Raw genomic sequence first — 16316 nt, forward strand, 5'->3', positions numbered from 1 at the left:
ACTAATCTGAACAGGTGAATAAAGGAATAGTGCAACATTTTTGGAACAAAACATTTATTTATTTCTCTATATATTTGAAATTTATAGGCTAGCATCTGTGTCTTTTAATATGGAACTTTTAATAATTAGATGCTCAAATATTAGACAATATCAGCAGATTTTGAATATTCTATTTTAAAAAACTAAGAGATTGTTGTTAGCAAACATAACCATATTCTTGTCCCCAAGTAGCCTATCATTTTCAAGTTGTTGACCGCTGTCATAAATAAAAATCAAAGTGGATCTTTGGGTTTTAAGTTGGAGAACCGCTGCTTTATTGGTTTCTTTGAAAGTTCATTCGCGGAGGAAAAACATTGCCAAAGGTTCTTTATTAATATGAATTTTTATCTTTAGTTGTTTATTGTTGAACCACTGAAGGCTGGTATTGTTTTTTTGGACTCCCACATTTTTTATTTTTTGGTGAATATTACTTGAACTTGTCTGACCCTAACCTGCAAAAAGCAATTTCAAGATGTAGATGACAATTGTCCGGGTATGAAAATCTAAGTCTAACAGTAGCATAGCCGTCAGTGCTGACGATATTTTTAAATCCAACTGAACTGAGATGTGACCTTAAAATCGAAAGTCAAATCAAATGGTGGATCGTGACACCCCTAGTTACTTCTGTAACTTCAGTTACAAATACTGTAGACCTACGTTGAGTAAGTAACGTTATGACCGTGATGTTCATCTTCACTACCTTAGCAAGTCAAAAGTATTGTCAAAGTATTGGGGTCTTGAGGTTTCGGTGGACTTGGATTACGCCGGACAAGCTGTGTGGAGCCATTTTATGTTTTTTATTATTACGTTTTAAAACAAAAAAACAAACAGAAATTGGGTGAAATGTTCCTTTAACACTCCGGCAATACCTACAGTTGAACATCTCAATCCAAAACCATTCAAATTAACTTGCTGCTACAACAGTCTCCGCTCCTCCGGCAAGCTTTTCACCAGATTTTGGAATCCAACTGCAGCGATTTATCAAGTAGCAGTGACATTCCCCTTCATTGGCACTGGGGTAAGTGTACAAAAGTATGTAGACACAGTAGAGAGAACTTTTCAAAAAAATGCCTGCCACCATCCAGTTCCCCATCTGGCTCCAAGCACAGTTCCTCCTTTGTACTGTATGAGCCTATCTATTAGCTTTTTGGTGAACACACAGAAAACAAAGACCAGAACCAAACAGTCATCATCATCCTCCCACACCCAACATGTTCAATACTCTCTCAAGGTAGCTGAGCAGATTTAGTCCCAGCACTGTACAATAACTTGTTTTTTCCCCTTGTTGGCGTAGGCAGCTCTCCATTGTCGGTGAACAAACACTTTAAAATGTCAAAGACGAATGTCGCTTCTGGCATCTCAGGACAACTGCTGATGCCTTGGACTAATAAACAATTATTAAAAGGCCTTAGAGACACCAGGAACGAAACATACATGCTTCATTTTTGAGGAAGATGTCACTTTGGGCTCTAAAAAATGGTGACGAGTACCTCTCACAACTTTTTGAAATATTTCATAGACTAAATGATTAATCGTATAATCACGACAATAATCATTGGTTGCAGCCCGAGGGAAATTTCAGGGTGTCAGCAAAATAATCACGGCTCCTTCTCTGAAATATGAAGTCTTGTGCCAAATATGTCTAGGAGTTGACAAGATAAGCTCGCTGAAGTTATCTACAGTTATCAACAGGCCCTCTAAAATGAAGTATAAACTCCATCGCACAGCCCAATTTTGGCTTAAACCTTTTTATTATGATTCTCCGGCCGCTTTATCAGTAACACAGGGGCACTCATCTCCACTACTTTTTTCTAAGGTACAGTATATGCTGTCATCATCAGTGCAGCTGCTCCCTGCTAAAATACTGCTGACAGTTTGGATATAATGAAAAGAGGTGACTCCATGCCAGAGTAATAAGATGATTTTGGCAAACTCAACAGTTTGCAAAACAAATATGAATAAAGACAAATAAAAGGGAGAAAAAGATAAAATCAAAAGAGTAAAAGGATAGAAGGACTTAAAGAATATAAAAAGATGACTTCATATACAGGCAGGTCAATAAAAGTGGGTTTTAAGAAGTTCTCCTCAGGTAGGTGGCTCCAAATCTGAGGAGTCACCTTTAGATTTAAGCCTCAACTTAGGAACGGCCAAAAGGGCCCACCAGAGGCTCTAAGGCTGAGCACTGGCTCATATGGGATCAGCATTTCTGCTGTGTACTGCAGCTCGGGGGCAGACCCAGGCCAGCTTTAAAAGTGACCGGTCGATTCTTAACTGCACAGGGAGCCGATAGAAGCCGGGACCGGAATGATGTGATGTTGTCTGTTAAAGGAATGAAGCTTTAAGAAGCCGAGCTGCTACGTTCTGGAAAAGTTGGAGGCAAAAGAAAGAAAGAAAAAGCCTTAAAAACTGACTAGAAATACAATAAACAATACAAATTTGAAGAAATAAAATGAACTTTTGAATGAACTTTTATATTTTTTATTAACATTTAACCTCCTTAAGTCTTAAAAGTAAAATATTGCCCATTGATTCTTATGTTTGAGTATGAAAACATGTTAAAAATATATTAATCTGTTCTTCCCTACTGGGCATGGAAGCATCTTGAGGACTGATAGAAGTTACACAACAATGACATCTAATGGTGTGCAACATGAGTAGGTAAAACAATGCATAAAATCAAAATGCATCCAAGGGTGGGCTGGATATAAGCAGAAAGAGGGATTTATTTATTATGAGAACAGGTGGAAGTCCTGTGTTATTTCAGTGCCTGTGGAGGGCGCTGCTGCCTCTCTACAGACAGACATGCAGAAAAGCTTCAAGCACAATGGAAAACAATAGGAGTGTGTGTGTGTTTTCTCATGTCAGAGCGCTGCATGTGCATGAAAAGCATTTCTTTTTCACTCACGCATAGCGTTTGTGTCGAAGCAGTGCATCTGCATGATTTGTGCGTGTTCTCTTGAAAACTGTTCAAAGGTTTGGAATGGGCAGAGGGCTTTTTCCTTCTTTTTCTTTTCGAGGTGATGGATGATGGAATAAGCGGATGAAAGAAGGACGAGGTGCAGAGATTTTTTCTTTTGAAGTTTAGGAGCTGCGTCCCGCCTCCCTCCCGATGTTATAAAAAGCAGCGGCGGAGATGAATTTTAATGTAAATGTAGCTTTGATTTATTCATGACTCCTTCACTCGGACTGACCTGGATAAAAACAGCATACACACCAACACACGCATCGCTCTTTTTTTTTTGTTCCTCTATTTCTGCTGTTGGGAAGACAGACTAAATAGTTGTGTGTCAGCAACATGGAGGGCAAAAGGAGTACCTGGCATCCTGTGAAGGACTCTTGGTTTAACTCACTGAAATGGGACAGAAGATGATGATCCAGGCTGACAGACTGCTGCTGCTGCTGCTACGTCTATATGGGTCTATATGATAGGAAGAAACAAAGCAAAGTATATCAGCATGGAAATGATAAAAACAGAATGGCACTGACATATTTTCTGTACTTAAAGGCCAAAATCTTCTGGTCTGCCTTCAGAACTCCATTTGACTTTATAGCATTTTAATGAGCAGGTTTTTCTTGCAGTCTTCTACACTCGTGTCTTGTTCCTGCAGGGTCCCACGCTGCTGCTCGTCATTACGTGCCACACACAGTGATCTACCACTGTGTTGTTGATGTTATCAGCGAGCTCCCATTGTAAGGGCTAATAGACACGCTCTGGTGCCACCTAGTGGGCGCGAGGAACACAAACACATCATATTCCTGTGATGCACGGGAGGAAACTGTGTCTAGGTGCGTCTATGAATAGCACACATGCACGCACAGAGGCGGGGGAAAAGTGTCAGAGAGAGGCCGGTCGCTGTCCGTGGTGCTGGAATATTTTGGTCCAAGCCTTTCCGGCCTGTCTTTGACGTCAGGAAGCCTCAAAGCGACATCCGATTATTTTTTAATCGCATACGATTCATCCGCTGCCAGGTCCTTTTTTTTGGGATCCACACACTTGAATTTGTTTTGTTTTCGCAAAAAGGCTACTACAGTAAATGCAGGGTACGAATACGACCAGTACCAACAGTATATTTTTTTATATTTATATTTTATTTTGATATAATTACTCATTATAAGCCTGTTATTCGCCCAGACTAACTCACATATAACAACTATAATAGCAGCAGTCTACATTGGGATTGAAAGGCTTGGGGAAGTGACTGCAATCAGCAAATTAGATGACAATCAACCTATCAGAAAAGCAAGATATCTCACACGCAAAGATGACATTTGGGATTGACAATGGGCGCTTAAATGTGATAATTCGTTTTATCAGATTTTGAAATGTGGGAATTATGCCTTGCTCTTGGTGCTAAAGGAAAATGTCAGACAGTGTTTGTAAGGGGAAAAAAAGCAGGTGTTGAACTGAATTACACATTGTTCCTGAGACGTATTAATAAGATTAATATCTGTATCTGGAGAGATTTTCTGAGCATCACACTGCCATCAGAATTCCACACAGCCGAACTCTACCGTCCATCGTAGAAACATAGACAGGAGGAGATGGGACGCGTAGATTGGAAAAGGTGTCAGGCTTTTCTTTGATATCAGTTTCCTCAGAAGAAAAGGGAACATTTCATTTCAGCGTTCTTTGTGTCCAGCTGGGTCCCAGCCCGAGCCCTTTGTTCCAGAGAGATGGCTGACCTACACGCTTCACTGGAAAGACACTTTCATGCCGGATTAAGACATTTGGGCAAAACTTTTCAGAATAATAACATTTTATTCGACTTTGTCCGCTTGTACATGCAGTTGTAGCCTTAATCATATCCTTCTAGCGCACTTATGTAACGTACTCAGTGCAGCTGTACACCTGATACTGCACCACATCATGGAAGAAATGCGAGTGTACTGTAGTATAAGTTTACAGCCGGGAACCTGTTTGAAAGGTACGAGCACGTGCACGGCAGACAAACAAGACATGTGAGGCAGGCAGCCCTCCAGGTTATCAGCCTGTCAATCAGGCCCACCGCTTCGTGCATTTTTAAACCAGTCATTCAGACAGCCTTTCACACGCTGAATACAGAGTGCCGGAATCTGTGGGACGAAGTAACGAGCCGGGTAGCTTTTATTGTCTGCATGACTGAGATTCTTTGTATCAGTCTGAAATCAAATTAATACATTTGACTGGACATAAAATTATAGTCAGTAACTTGCTTTAAAGGGCAACTGCACCTGTTTTCACATTTGAATGTGTAACACGGGCTTCAGGGCTCTGGAGTTTATCAGATTACCCAGTTACCCTGTATTTATTAAGATTTTTCCACATTATTTTTAGCTTTTCAGTCACATTTTCTGTACGTTTTCACACATAGAAAGACATACTTTATTTGTCTTTGTGTCGGCCTGAAATTACTCCGACAACTACCAGCATTTGTTTTCTTTATTGTCACTTGGATGTGTGAGTCATTGTGCGGAGTTTGATGCTAGAAGGATGTTTTCACACTCATCCGTTGAAGCGAAAGCTTTAAATCTGCAGCACAAACACTCAGATTGGGCTCGTCATTGAAGCACGAGGCGTCTCGCATCCAACCTTTGAAATGAAAATATTTGCATATTCATAGATTATGTTTTTTTTTCAATGGGGAAGAATGAGTAGATGTAATTTACAGATTTTTTTAATTAAAGCTGCTGTAAGCCAACTCGCTGTCCATTTTGCAGTTAGTAATCCCCTCCCTCATCTTTTCCTTTCTTGTTGAGGCAGCTCTCTTTGCCCCTTCCTTTCCATTCAAACGTTTTTTCATTGCTCGGCCTTTTTGGTAGTGGAAGCCGGGAGCGATGGAATCGGCAGCTCTCCCTGTTCTGCCATCGCTGGTGTAGTTACCAGAACAGAAGGATCCTGCTTTCTGCATGTTACCGAGCAGAACGGACCGCCTTTTTATGGAGCTCTCTTTTCTGATTGGATAAAGTGGGCAGGGATAACAGAACATGTATTTTCTCTCACTGACAAAAACACGACAGTGATTATTGTTGGAATATTGAGCCAATTAATACTAAGTTTAATATATATATTTTTTAATTAGTTATGGTTAATAAAGCATGTCAATGTTTGTTACCAGTAAATTAACTATTACCTAATGGTTAATTAACCATTCATTAATGATGGGTATTATAAAGAGTTACCCAGTTGCCCCAGGGTTAGGGTTACATGCATCCACTGTACATCTAACAGTAAAGATGAATAATTCAGTATTGGAGCTGAGCCCTGACATTGTTGCAGGCATGCTACAGGTGATGGTATCATGGAGTATGTTAGTAATCTATTACATTCTGCTCTGTTCTACTTCTATAGATTCCATACATGAACAACTTACATCACATATTCCATTCTAGAGCCCCACCCGGCACCTGTTGCCCGTTCCAGTTGACCGCCGACCGGTGACGTCGCCCCCACTCCTCACACACACACACACACACACACACACACACACACACACACACACACACACGCACACTGGCCGTAATGAGGACGACAATTTGTTTTTGAGAGCGCGTGTGTGACTGCTCGCTCGGCGCGTGGCTCCAACAACGGTCCGCTTCCAGAGAGCGCTCGCGCTTACCAACGTCAAAACACCCAGATTAACAGTGATTGCACTTCCGGTCATTACTTTCAAAATAATAATATAAATACGCTCCATGATGAAAGCTTTGGGACATTGTTCGAAGTTATATGTCCACGTATTTCATGCAGAAACACTTTTCAGAAGACGTTTCACTATTAGGTCTAGTTCACAACCTTTAACAGGAAAAGGTCAGTGATAAATAGAAACAGACACATTATACTAGGTGTTAAAAGGAATTGTGTTTAATAGTCATAAAATAAAAAATATGCAGCAGTCAATGTTAATTATATTTTAAAGCAAATAGGCTATAGATCATAGATAATGTGGCTGATAAGAGTTTTTAAAAAGTGGGCCTTTAACAAACAGTTGCAACGTCTTCTACTACCTAATTTCACCACCATCTGAGGTGCAATTTGTGTTTTTATTTGAAGAAAAGAAGATTTTTATTTTTTAAATAATTGTGATTAAATGAACATTGACCACTTGATGGCAGCAACAGGTGGCAAAATGAGAGAAGGATGAAATCAGAATACAAGGCGATAAATAGGAACACAGTATAACGTCATGACATAAAGGCAAACATTTATTGTCAGGAGAGTGACTTTACAATGTATATAAAGCATTTAAAAGAACACAAACCCTATTACGCTTTAATTTTGAAAAAGCCAGAGCGCCCCTTTTCCGGTGACGCTCTGTAACTCTCGCTAGTTTCACGCAGCTGGAGCGGCGCGCGGCTGCACGCGCGCCTCGCGCCTCTGTCAGCGGAATACAAACGGACGTTTTTCAGAGGAGGAGAGGGACACAACTGCTTTCTGGGCCATCGTGCTCCTCTTCGCGGGGGCTTCTCCTTCTTGTCTCGCCTGTTGACCATGGGAACACACAGTGACACCCGGGCTCCGCCGAGAGGAGCCGTTCAGTGACAGCTGCTGGTATCTGACTGACAGGCAGACCGGTGAGACGTGACGGACAGGTGAACCGCTGTGCGTTTTCAAACCAATGGCCCGGGCTGTAGCGACAACACAGAATATGCTGTAACGCGAAGTGGTGTGTTTATTTGGGACTTTACCGTGTTGTGGCTGAAGTATGGGGCCGTTATAGCCGGTGGAAGCGGAGCCTGGAGGTTTGCGTCTGGGGTTTGTCTGCGCTCCGTCCCCTCCGGTGGACACGGCTGAGGAGACTGGAGACACGGACGGAGACGGGGCTGTTTTTGTGTCGGCGGAGACATGGCAGCGGCGATAGCCAGCGGTTTGATCCGGCAGAAGCGACAGGCGAGAGAGCAACACGCCCACCGACCGACCACTCACCGGCGGCGGAAGAGCCCCGGTAAGAAGCAGGGGCTGTGCAACGGGAACCTGGTCGACATCTTCTCCAAAGTCCGAATATTTGGCCTGAAGAAGAGGAGGCTACGGAGGCAAGGTGCGAGACGCGCACATGCACGCACGCACACACACACACGCGCCGATATATTGATATGCTTGTGTGCGCGCGCGCCCACCACACGCACACACTTTTTACGCACATACAGCCACCTTCACACATGCACGCCCTGGGTCGCGCGCGCTCACACACACGCGCGCACACAGTACACCCCAATCATGCATAAACACGGGCTGGCAGACTTGCCCCCCTCTCTCTGTCTTTTTTTTGTGACACACACACACACACACACACACACACACACACACACACACACACTGTCATGTCTTGTAGTGTCCCATGGTTCAGTAGTTTCCAGGTACATCCATTATTGAAGCCACAGATTAGTCTGTCTAGTCTGTCTCTCTCTCCGCCTGTCTCCCTGTGCATCTCTACCTCGCTCGCTCATTCTCAGCTCATAATTTATAATAAAAGCCTCTGTCACCGCGATCAGGATGTCAGACTTCAGCCCAACGACAGGACCAAAACTAACACCTCTCTCTTATTTTGAAACGACACCGCTGCTCCATGTAATTTCTGACATTTCTCCTGGCCGTGACGAGGAGAAACAGGTTTTTTGTTCATGTGGAGGTCGAAAAAGTAAAAGCGTACGGATCTCAAGTGAATCCTCGCAAACATGATTGTCAAACTGGGACAGATCTGGCTCTCAGCGTTCAGGAGGAGTGATCAGATAACGGGAGTGAATGCAGATTAATGAGAATGTTGTGATTGTGTGCCATGGAAAGCGTTCAATAGCTGAGGCGATAAGTGCCGCTGTAATCAATTGATTGTGTGAGAAACCAGCAGGTGACGGAGGAAGGGAGGAGAGAAGGAGGCAGGGAACGAGGGACAGAGGAGGAGAGGAGAGGAGAGGAGAGGAGAGGAGAGGAGGGGGAACGTGAGGAGTCATGTTGATAGGAATTGGTTTTCACCAGTTTGGTCTGGTGAGTATGAGGAATATTTTAGCGCCAGATTCCAGATTGTGGTGGGAGTTTTCTCCTCACCTTCCTTTCCTCTCTGTCCTTTTCTTCCTTTTTTTCTTTTTCTATCACCTCCTTTCCTCATATCTTTGCTTCAGCTGCTCTGATTTGTTCACTTTCTGATTCCTCACATTCTACTTTCACCTACTTTTATCTCCGTCCACCCTTCATCAACAACCTTTCATTTCTTCCTCCGTTTTCCTTCTTTTTCGTCACCTTCCCTTCTTCCAGCATCATTTCACTTTTCCTCCCTCGTTCCCTTCCACCTGTCTTTATTAAGATGAACAGCTTCCTCCCCTCTCTCCGTCTCTCCTCCCCTACCTTCCTCTCTTTTTTGTCACGTCCTTCCCTAGGCTAACCTTAGTTCCTCTGCATTTTTAATCCTCCCTTCTCTTCCCTCTTGGCCTTTGCATCACCCCTCTCTCTTACCTTGTTTTTCCTCCTCCTCTAACTGCTCTTCCCCTCCCTCAACTCTTCTGGCCCTTCAAAAGTCACTCCTTCTTATGTCATCCCATCCTCCCTCCCCTCTTTTCATCACCCCCGGACTCGCTCTTGTCGTTTTATTCCGTCTTTCTCGTCTCCTTTTCCCTTACCTTCTTTTTTCTTCTCCTGTATTTCACATTCTGTCCCTTTCATCCTTCTTTCCTTTCCCTTCCTTTCCTTTCCTTTCCTTCGTCATTTTTCTTCTTACCTTCTTCTTTTTCTCTTGCATCCTCTTTTCCCTTTTGTCACCTTTCTCTCATCTCATTTTTAGCCTTCATGTTCTCCTCCTCGTCTTCCCTCCCAACGTTGCATCCCTTTTTTCCTCTCCTCCCCATCCTTCCTTCATTTATCTTCCTCTTCCTCATAGCCTCCTCCTGTCCTCTGCCTTTTTGTCCTTTTCTTTTCTCTTCCCGTTTTCACCTTTCTCCTCCTCCTCCTAATCTCTCCACTCGACGACCCTTCCTCCTCTCCATCATTATCGTCCTCTTTTCATCCCTCCATCCCTTCTTTCATATTTAGAAAAATGGATGACAACAGCCTCTTCTCTCCTCTCCCTCCTCTGTCTTTGTGTCTCCTCGTCCTCTCATGGTTATTCTTCAGTTCCTCGTTTCTCTTTTACCCCCTTTTTCCTACCTTTCTACCATTTCACCAGTCCTCCCAGCTTCATTTTATTTTCTTTCCTCCCTCCCTTCTCCGTCCGTCCCTTCCGTCTCCCCCTCCTCTGTGTTCCCAGCTGTGAGAGCTGCTGGTGAAAGCTTGGCAACGTCCACATTGTCTGCGCTCTCCCCGTGAGTGTGTGTGTTTGTGTATGTGTGAGAGAGATTTGCCAACATCCCCGACTGTCTTCCAGAGGTTTTGTGAAGGAGAGACAGGCAGACTCAAACCGATCTGCAGCCTTCATTGCTCGATCAAAGACGTGGTTTAATACAGAGGCAAAATTGTGTTTATATTGGAAATGTGATGTAAGATGTTTTGACAACACTGTGCTCATGGTTTAGTTAGGTTTAGGTGCAAAACACATTTGGTTAGGGTTAGGGAAAGACCATGTTTTGGCTTAAAATACCTTGTTTTGTCCCAACGTGCCACAAATACAACTGGAAAATGTCCCAACATCAGTCGTTTTAAGCTTACAAATGTTCAAATGCTGTCTCAAGCACTGGTCTCTGGCTTGGCCCCCTTCTTGTCAAGCTGGAACGCCAACTCCTGCATCTCCCACCTTAAAAATGTCAGCTCATATACATGCAGTGTGTCCCTGATACGATAGTTACTGTAGAAATGTCAATATGGTGCATATTTCACATACAAATCTGAACATATGCATGGTTTGCAGAGATGTAAAATGCCAGTATTTTATTCTGGTGACTGGGTTGTTGTTGTTGAGTCTGAGTGCAGAATTCGTGGCACTGGTGTGGGAGGATTTTTTTACTCAACAGTATTTCAATCTCGCAGTGAAATCAGCCTCATTAAAGCTCTTCCAACCCACCTAAAACTATTTAATCAGTCACATATTGAATTTAATGTTTGTGACATTATGCAGGAATTCCCCGCCAAATTAAATGAGATTCACTTCGGCAACATATTGGCTTCTGGTAGCTTGATGTGGCCTCGAAGAATTCCCATCAGCTGAGTCACAGCACCAGCCAAGAACGGGTGGTCTGATTTTACATGCCGCCGCTGAAATGCACCTGCTGTAATATATATACATATCAGATGGGGGTTTAAGCCAACAGGAAGACGGATGTATAAATGCAAAGCCAGGCTGGAAGGAGTACAAAAATACATTTTGAATGATATTTTATAAATTAAAAAGACAGATGAAGACGTGACACATTCTTGAAAACGATAAGAGACAATAAATTACATTTCCAGCAGCTTCCTCTGGTCGTGCGTCACACAAACAAGGGCAGAGAGATTGAAATGTGACTGATTTCAGTCTGCGGTGGGCAGTGTGTGTGTGCTGATTTCTTTTCTGCTCTGACAGACGGATGCTGGGCAGGTAGTTTGGATCAGAAAGCAGCCAGAAATACCACAGCTGTCAGTCTGGATGATATTTACTTAATGCATGGAAATATGATCTTTACCGCCTCATATGTCAGTAGTTTTTAATTCATGCATTCAAGTACTAAAGCCACATGGACTTACGAGACACCAAAGACCCATATCTATTGTGAATGTCACTCAGTGTGCACAGTAGAGCATCCCGCCCTTGTCCGTTGTCATGAACCCTGCGTACTGACCGAGAGGATGCGATCATGGACACGCCAAGAGAAGGATTCACTGCTGAGATGAGTTTAGTGATGCAAGAGGACCTGTTGCACATTTTCAGGCACCTTGCAAGGATAACCCCTGTGGAGTCCTTGAGGAAATCAAAGACCCAAAAAATTATTATTTAAGTCAGCAAATGGAAGAAAATGTAATACTTTTCCCAGCTGATCACCTTGAGAATGTTCTTGGGAAGGAACAAGAGGAAAGACACTAAATAAAATAGGGCTGCACCTATCGGTATTTTTTCCATTGCTCAATTAATATAACAATGAATTTACCCAAAATACACTTTAAAAACTTGTCTCGTTAATATTTCAGTGTTTTATTCAAGCATATTCTGTGAAAAACGAACAAATGTTACCAGAAACGAAGAGTTCATGCGTTGACAAAAATAAACCCTGTTTGTCAGATGCCTGATCAGAAAAATACTGAATACTGAATACTAATACTGAATTTAGTCATCACTATATGCAATAATAATAATAATAATAATAATAATAATAATAATAATAGCAACCCTTTCCCTGAACTGGAGAATCAGTATTTTTACTTAAGTATTAGACCTGCAACTTAAAATGATCATCATCTGTAACAATAGACTGTAAAGTTAGTTTAAGCCCACTTTTTTCTCGTACATGACCGTTTAAATAAATAGTGGATATTAAAGAGCCGAACAAAAACTTTAAATGATGCGTGGTATAACAGCGGTGGCGGTGCAGGAATTGCTTTTAACATGGAGCCGATGAAGAAACGTTTAACATTAGAAAATCAGTGACTTCTAACAGACGCACATTCAACATAAACAAATTGAAGTTGATTAAGTTGACGTGTTACCGCAGCCCTAAAATAAGAATACATCTCAGCTCGAGCTGCAAAAATCCATTGATTAGCCGATCGAAAGAATGGCCTATTTTGATAATTGATTAACTTTTTAGTCGTTATTCAAGCAGAAATGTCTTTCGCTACTCCCAGCTTATTGAATGAAAGGATTTGCTCTTGTCATTTATGAAAATAAATTGACAGTCCTTGGAGTTTTGTGCAGTGCTGTTTTCTTTTTGGAGTTTTGAAAGGTTCGACAAAAGAAGCAATTTAAAGACTGTTTTGCTTGTGGGAGATTGTGATGAGCATGTTTTATTTTTTTGGGACTTTTAAATACTAAACAATTGATTAAAGGTAAAAATAACCAGCAAATTAATGGATGGTGAAAATAAACATTTGGTTGCACCCAGAATTTCAGCTGCTGTCGCCACACAGTCCTGACCCCAGCTTGAAAGCGGATAGATAATCACTGTTAGTTATATCAATTTCAAAAGATTAGGTAACCAATGCTAATGTTTATCACATTAAAGCCACTACTGTACCTGTAATTTATGTTACTCAGTGGGACGTAGCTCTGTGTTTCACCTGTGTCTGTCGATATTTTATGCCTGTGATGGACTTGCTATCTGCACAGGGTGTTCCCTTGCCTTTCAACCAATGCATTGTATTCTTGTCAAGGCTGGAAAAGCCTCTGAAAAAGCCTCGAGACGAAACGGCATTAAAGGTAAAGGCGATGGTACAGTATGTAGTTGAGACTTATGAACAGTACATATACTGTAGAATGTCTCATTAGAACAAATTCAGGTGAAGTCTCAGGTCTTTTAGTACTTGTTAGTATAGATACATAATCAAACAAAGTGCGTCATTGCTGCCATGTTAGAGGTGAAGGACATTTACTGAAGCCGAACCAGATCCGAATGGTTTTTAACAAGTAATCTGCCCCCTTTTCAGCACCACAAGTGTTTCTTTAATCACCAATCACTCTGATGTAAATGAGGATAAAATGGTTGCACTCATTTGCTGCTTGTGAATTTTTCACTTGGGTGCAGTTGCTTTGTGAGATGGTGTGTGTGTGTGTGTGTGTGTGTGTGTGTGTGTGTGTATGTGTGTGTGTGTATGTAAAAAAGAGAATATTCAGCGCATCGCTTGTATGAGACACCCATGTTGATGTTTTATGCCGTGTTAAACACTGTATTTAGACTCAGACTGGAGCGAATTAACAGACAATACCACATGTCAAATCAGCGTGGCTGCTTGACGGTCTGACTGATTGAATGAGATCACATTATTGTGGGACTATAGCTGTGTGTGTGTGTGTGTCTGTGTGGATGGGGGAATACCCTTTCACTGGAACAGTCTGGAATCACGAGACTGTTGCCGTGGCAACGCAAGAATGGGAATTTCCCTAGTAACAGACAGGGTGAGGAGATTCTGGGAAGAGTGGGAATATCACCTTGGCGACTGTGGGAATGTCACCGTGGCAACGGTTGAATATGAGTAAGTGGATAATGGGATGTTAGGTAGATGAATAGACACAAATGGATGATGAGTTGATGCTGAGTAAATGTGGTCCCCTGTGGATAATTATTGATTTTTCATCTGTACAGCAGGGATCTATGCAAACACCAACAATAACTCTGACTCCATTTCAGACTGTAATTGTACTTATAATAAAGCTGAATGATGTGATTAAAAATCTATATCAGAATAGATAATATCATAAGATAAATCTATTAGTAGCAGTTTGTTAAATACATCAATGCAATATATCTCTTTCACAGTCTTCTGTTATGCAGTATGTATAAGTATATATGCAGTAAGTACATCGAGACTATCTCTCCGAGCAGTTACATATTCCATATGTATGGGGACCATGCACAGGCTTAAAAGGCCCAGGTGTGCATGATTTCACTGAGAGAGGACAAGACTTTGAGTATAGAGGAAGGAAGATTAGCAAATATATCCACTCACCATTGTGTTAGAGAGTTGGTCTCTGGGGTTTTCTTCCTGATATTTCCTTGTCCCGAAGCGGGAAGGCACTGTCAGGTCGTTTTTGGACATCAGGGGCAGACCTGCTCTCCAGGGGAAGCCCAGGCCCAGGAGAATAGAGTATGCACCCAGAGGTAGCTGAGGGAATCTGGCATTGCCCTGGCAGGGCTCGGGGCTGCTTTATGCTTTTCCCCCATTCAGCCATCTTCTGTCCAGAAGGAAGAAGTAAAGCTGATCCCGGTGGCCCCCGAACTTACATGGTGTGGTTCTCAAGGATAACACCCCTCTTGGAGGGGAAGCCTGGGGACATCCAGTTTGCCGAGAACTTCTCCCTTTCCGTAGGGGCTCAAAGTCTGGGCTTGGCCCCTGAGAGGGCAAGTATGTTTGGACCAGGCAGAGTGCGTGAGCGCCATTAACAAGAGCAGCATATTCTTACCAATGGGAACTCTTGTGTCATGGTGCAGGGTGTACCAAGTTGATGTATATCTTGTACAGCTCCAGACTTACAGCACACATGAGATTGGCCAACCTGACATCTAGGCATTGTGTTGGCTGCCTTATGGCTGGAATCCTTTGAGCTCCTGGTGTTGAGAGACATTAAGTGGTTGTCACTAAAGGTTGCACTCTTCATAGCAGTGACATCTGCTAAAAGTATAGGGGAGTTATAGGCTCTGTCAACGGCAAGAACTGCTGTTGTTTCCTGCCAGTAGACCCAGGAGTTATATTGCGTTCGAAACCGTCGTTGCTGCCGAAGGTGATCTCAGACCTTCACCTGATCAACCAGATCCCTGAGGGTCACATCCAGTGAACAGGGGCATTCAGGAAAACAGACAAGGTTATTTGTGCTAAGTTCCAGTTCCTGGGTCACCCAGTGTCCAAGGCTGTCGCACTGGATTGGGGAAACGATTCAGCAGGTGTACAAAGGTACATAGTGTCTGATGTTGTAACTAACCAATGTGTGTGTAAGGTGTATATTTGTATACAGTATTTCATAGGGGATTTGTTTTAATACGTACTGTTTAGAGCGCTCTGGTGGCAGGGAAGTCTTACTCGAATACCAGGGTCAGAACTTGGGGGTCATTCTGGGGGTCATTCTACAACACAAGGTTGTACTATGAAATGCAAGTTGTACTCCCTTTATGCTACTCAAGAAAAAATGTTTTTATGATGGCGTGTTGAGGATGAGTTCAGGAGTCTCACAGCCAGAGTAAAGAAGCAGTTCTGTAGTGTGGTAAGAGAGCCACAATATCTTTTGCCAGATGGCAGCAGAGTGAACAGATTTATAGATGATTCAGAAAATAAATAATAAATGTTGCTTCTTACTGAATAAAATACATCAAATTGCAGAAGTAGTGGTTTGATTGGAAATAAGTACTTAATAACTCTGTTATACTGTATACTGTGATATTTCTGAGATGGTTATCATACTGTGAAAGTCTATATCTCTATATTGTTTCAAATTTTATGATACTTGTGTTGATGCGATACATTTTCGTATTGTTGGGACCTCACCACATGGTTCAGACAATAGAGAAACCTACAGGTAAAAGCAAAAGCCAAACATGAGTCCTAACCTGAATAGAGGCATCAGCTAGGCAATTGAAGGACCCACAGCATGCATGGCAGGGTACTCAGCACCTCACAAACTACAAAGGCAGCAAAGACCCAACTACCAGCAGCAGTGACTTGTTAGCGGAGGAGATCAACCACTTCTTTGCATGCTTCG

The 16316-nt window shown here is 42.5% G+C and overlaps 1 protein-coding gene across 2 annotated transcripts in view; it reads left to right on the forward strand.

Moving 5' to 3' along the window:
• LOC311253441 (fibroblast growth factor 14-like) overlaps window positions 1-16316 on the forward strand; it is a 78933-nt gene that overhangs the window by 24312 nt on the left and 38305 nt on the right. Inside the window, exon 1 of one of the 2 annotated variants that reach the window (XM_084347416.1) lies at window positions 7423-8054. The exons of the other annotated variant lie outside the window; for it this stretch is intronic. Within the exon in view, the coding sequence (XP_084203542.1) occupies window positions 7862-8054 (193 nt within the window). The 5' untranslated portion in view covers window positions 7423-7861. Of the gene's footprint in view, window positions 1-7422; window positions 8055-16316 lie in introns of those variants that run through there. 2 annotated transcript variants of the gene reach the window in all.

The sequence above is a fragment of the Pagrus pagrus genome (assembly GCF_965226575.1).
Source record: "Pagrus pagrus genome assembly, chromosome: 24".
Classification (NCBI taxonomy): domain Eukaryota; kingdom Metazoa; phylum Chordata; class Actinopteri; order Spariformes; family Sparidae; genus Pagrus; species Pagrus pagrus.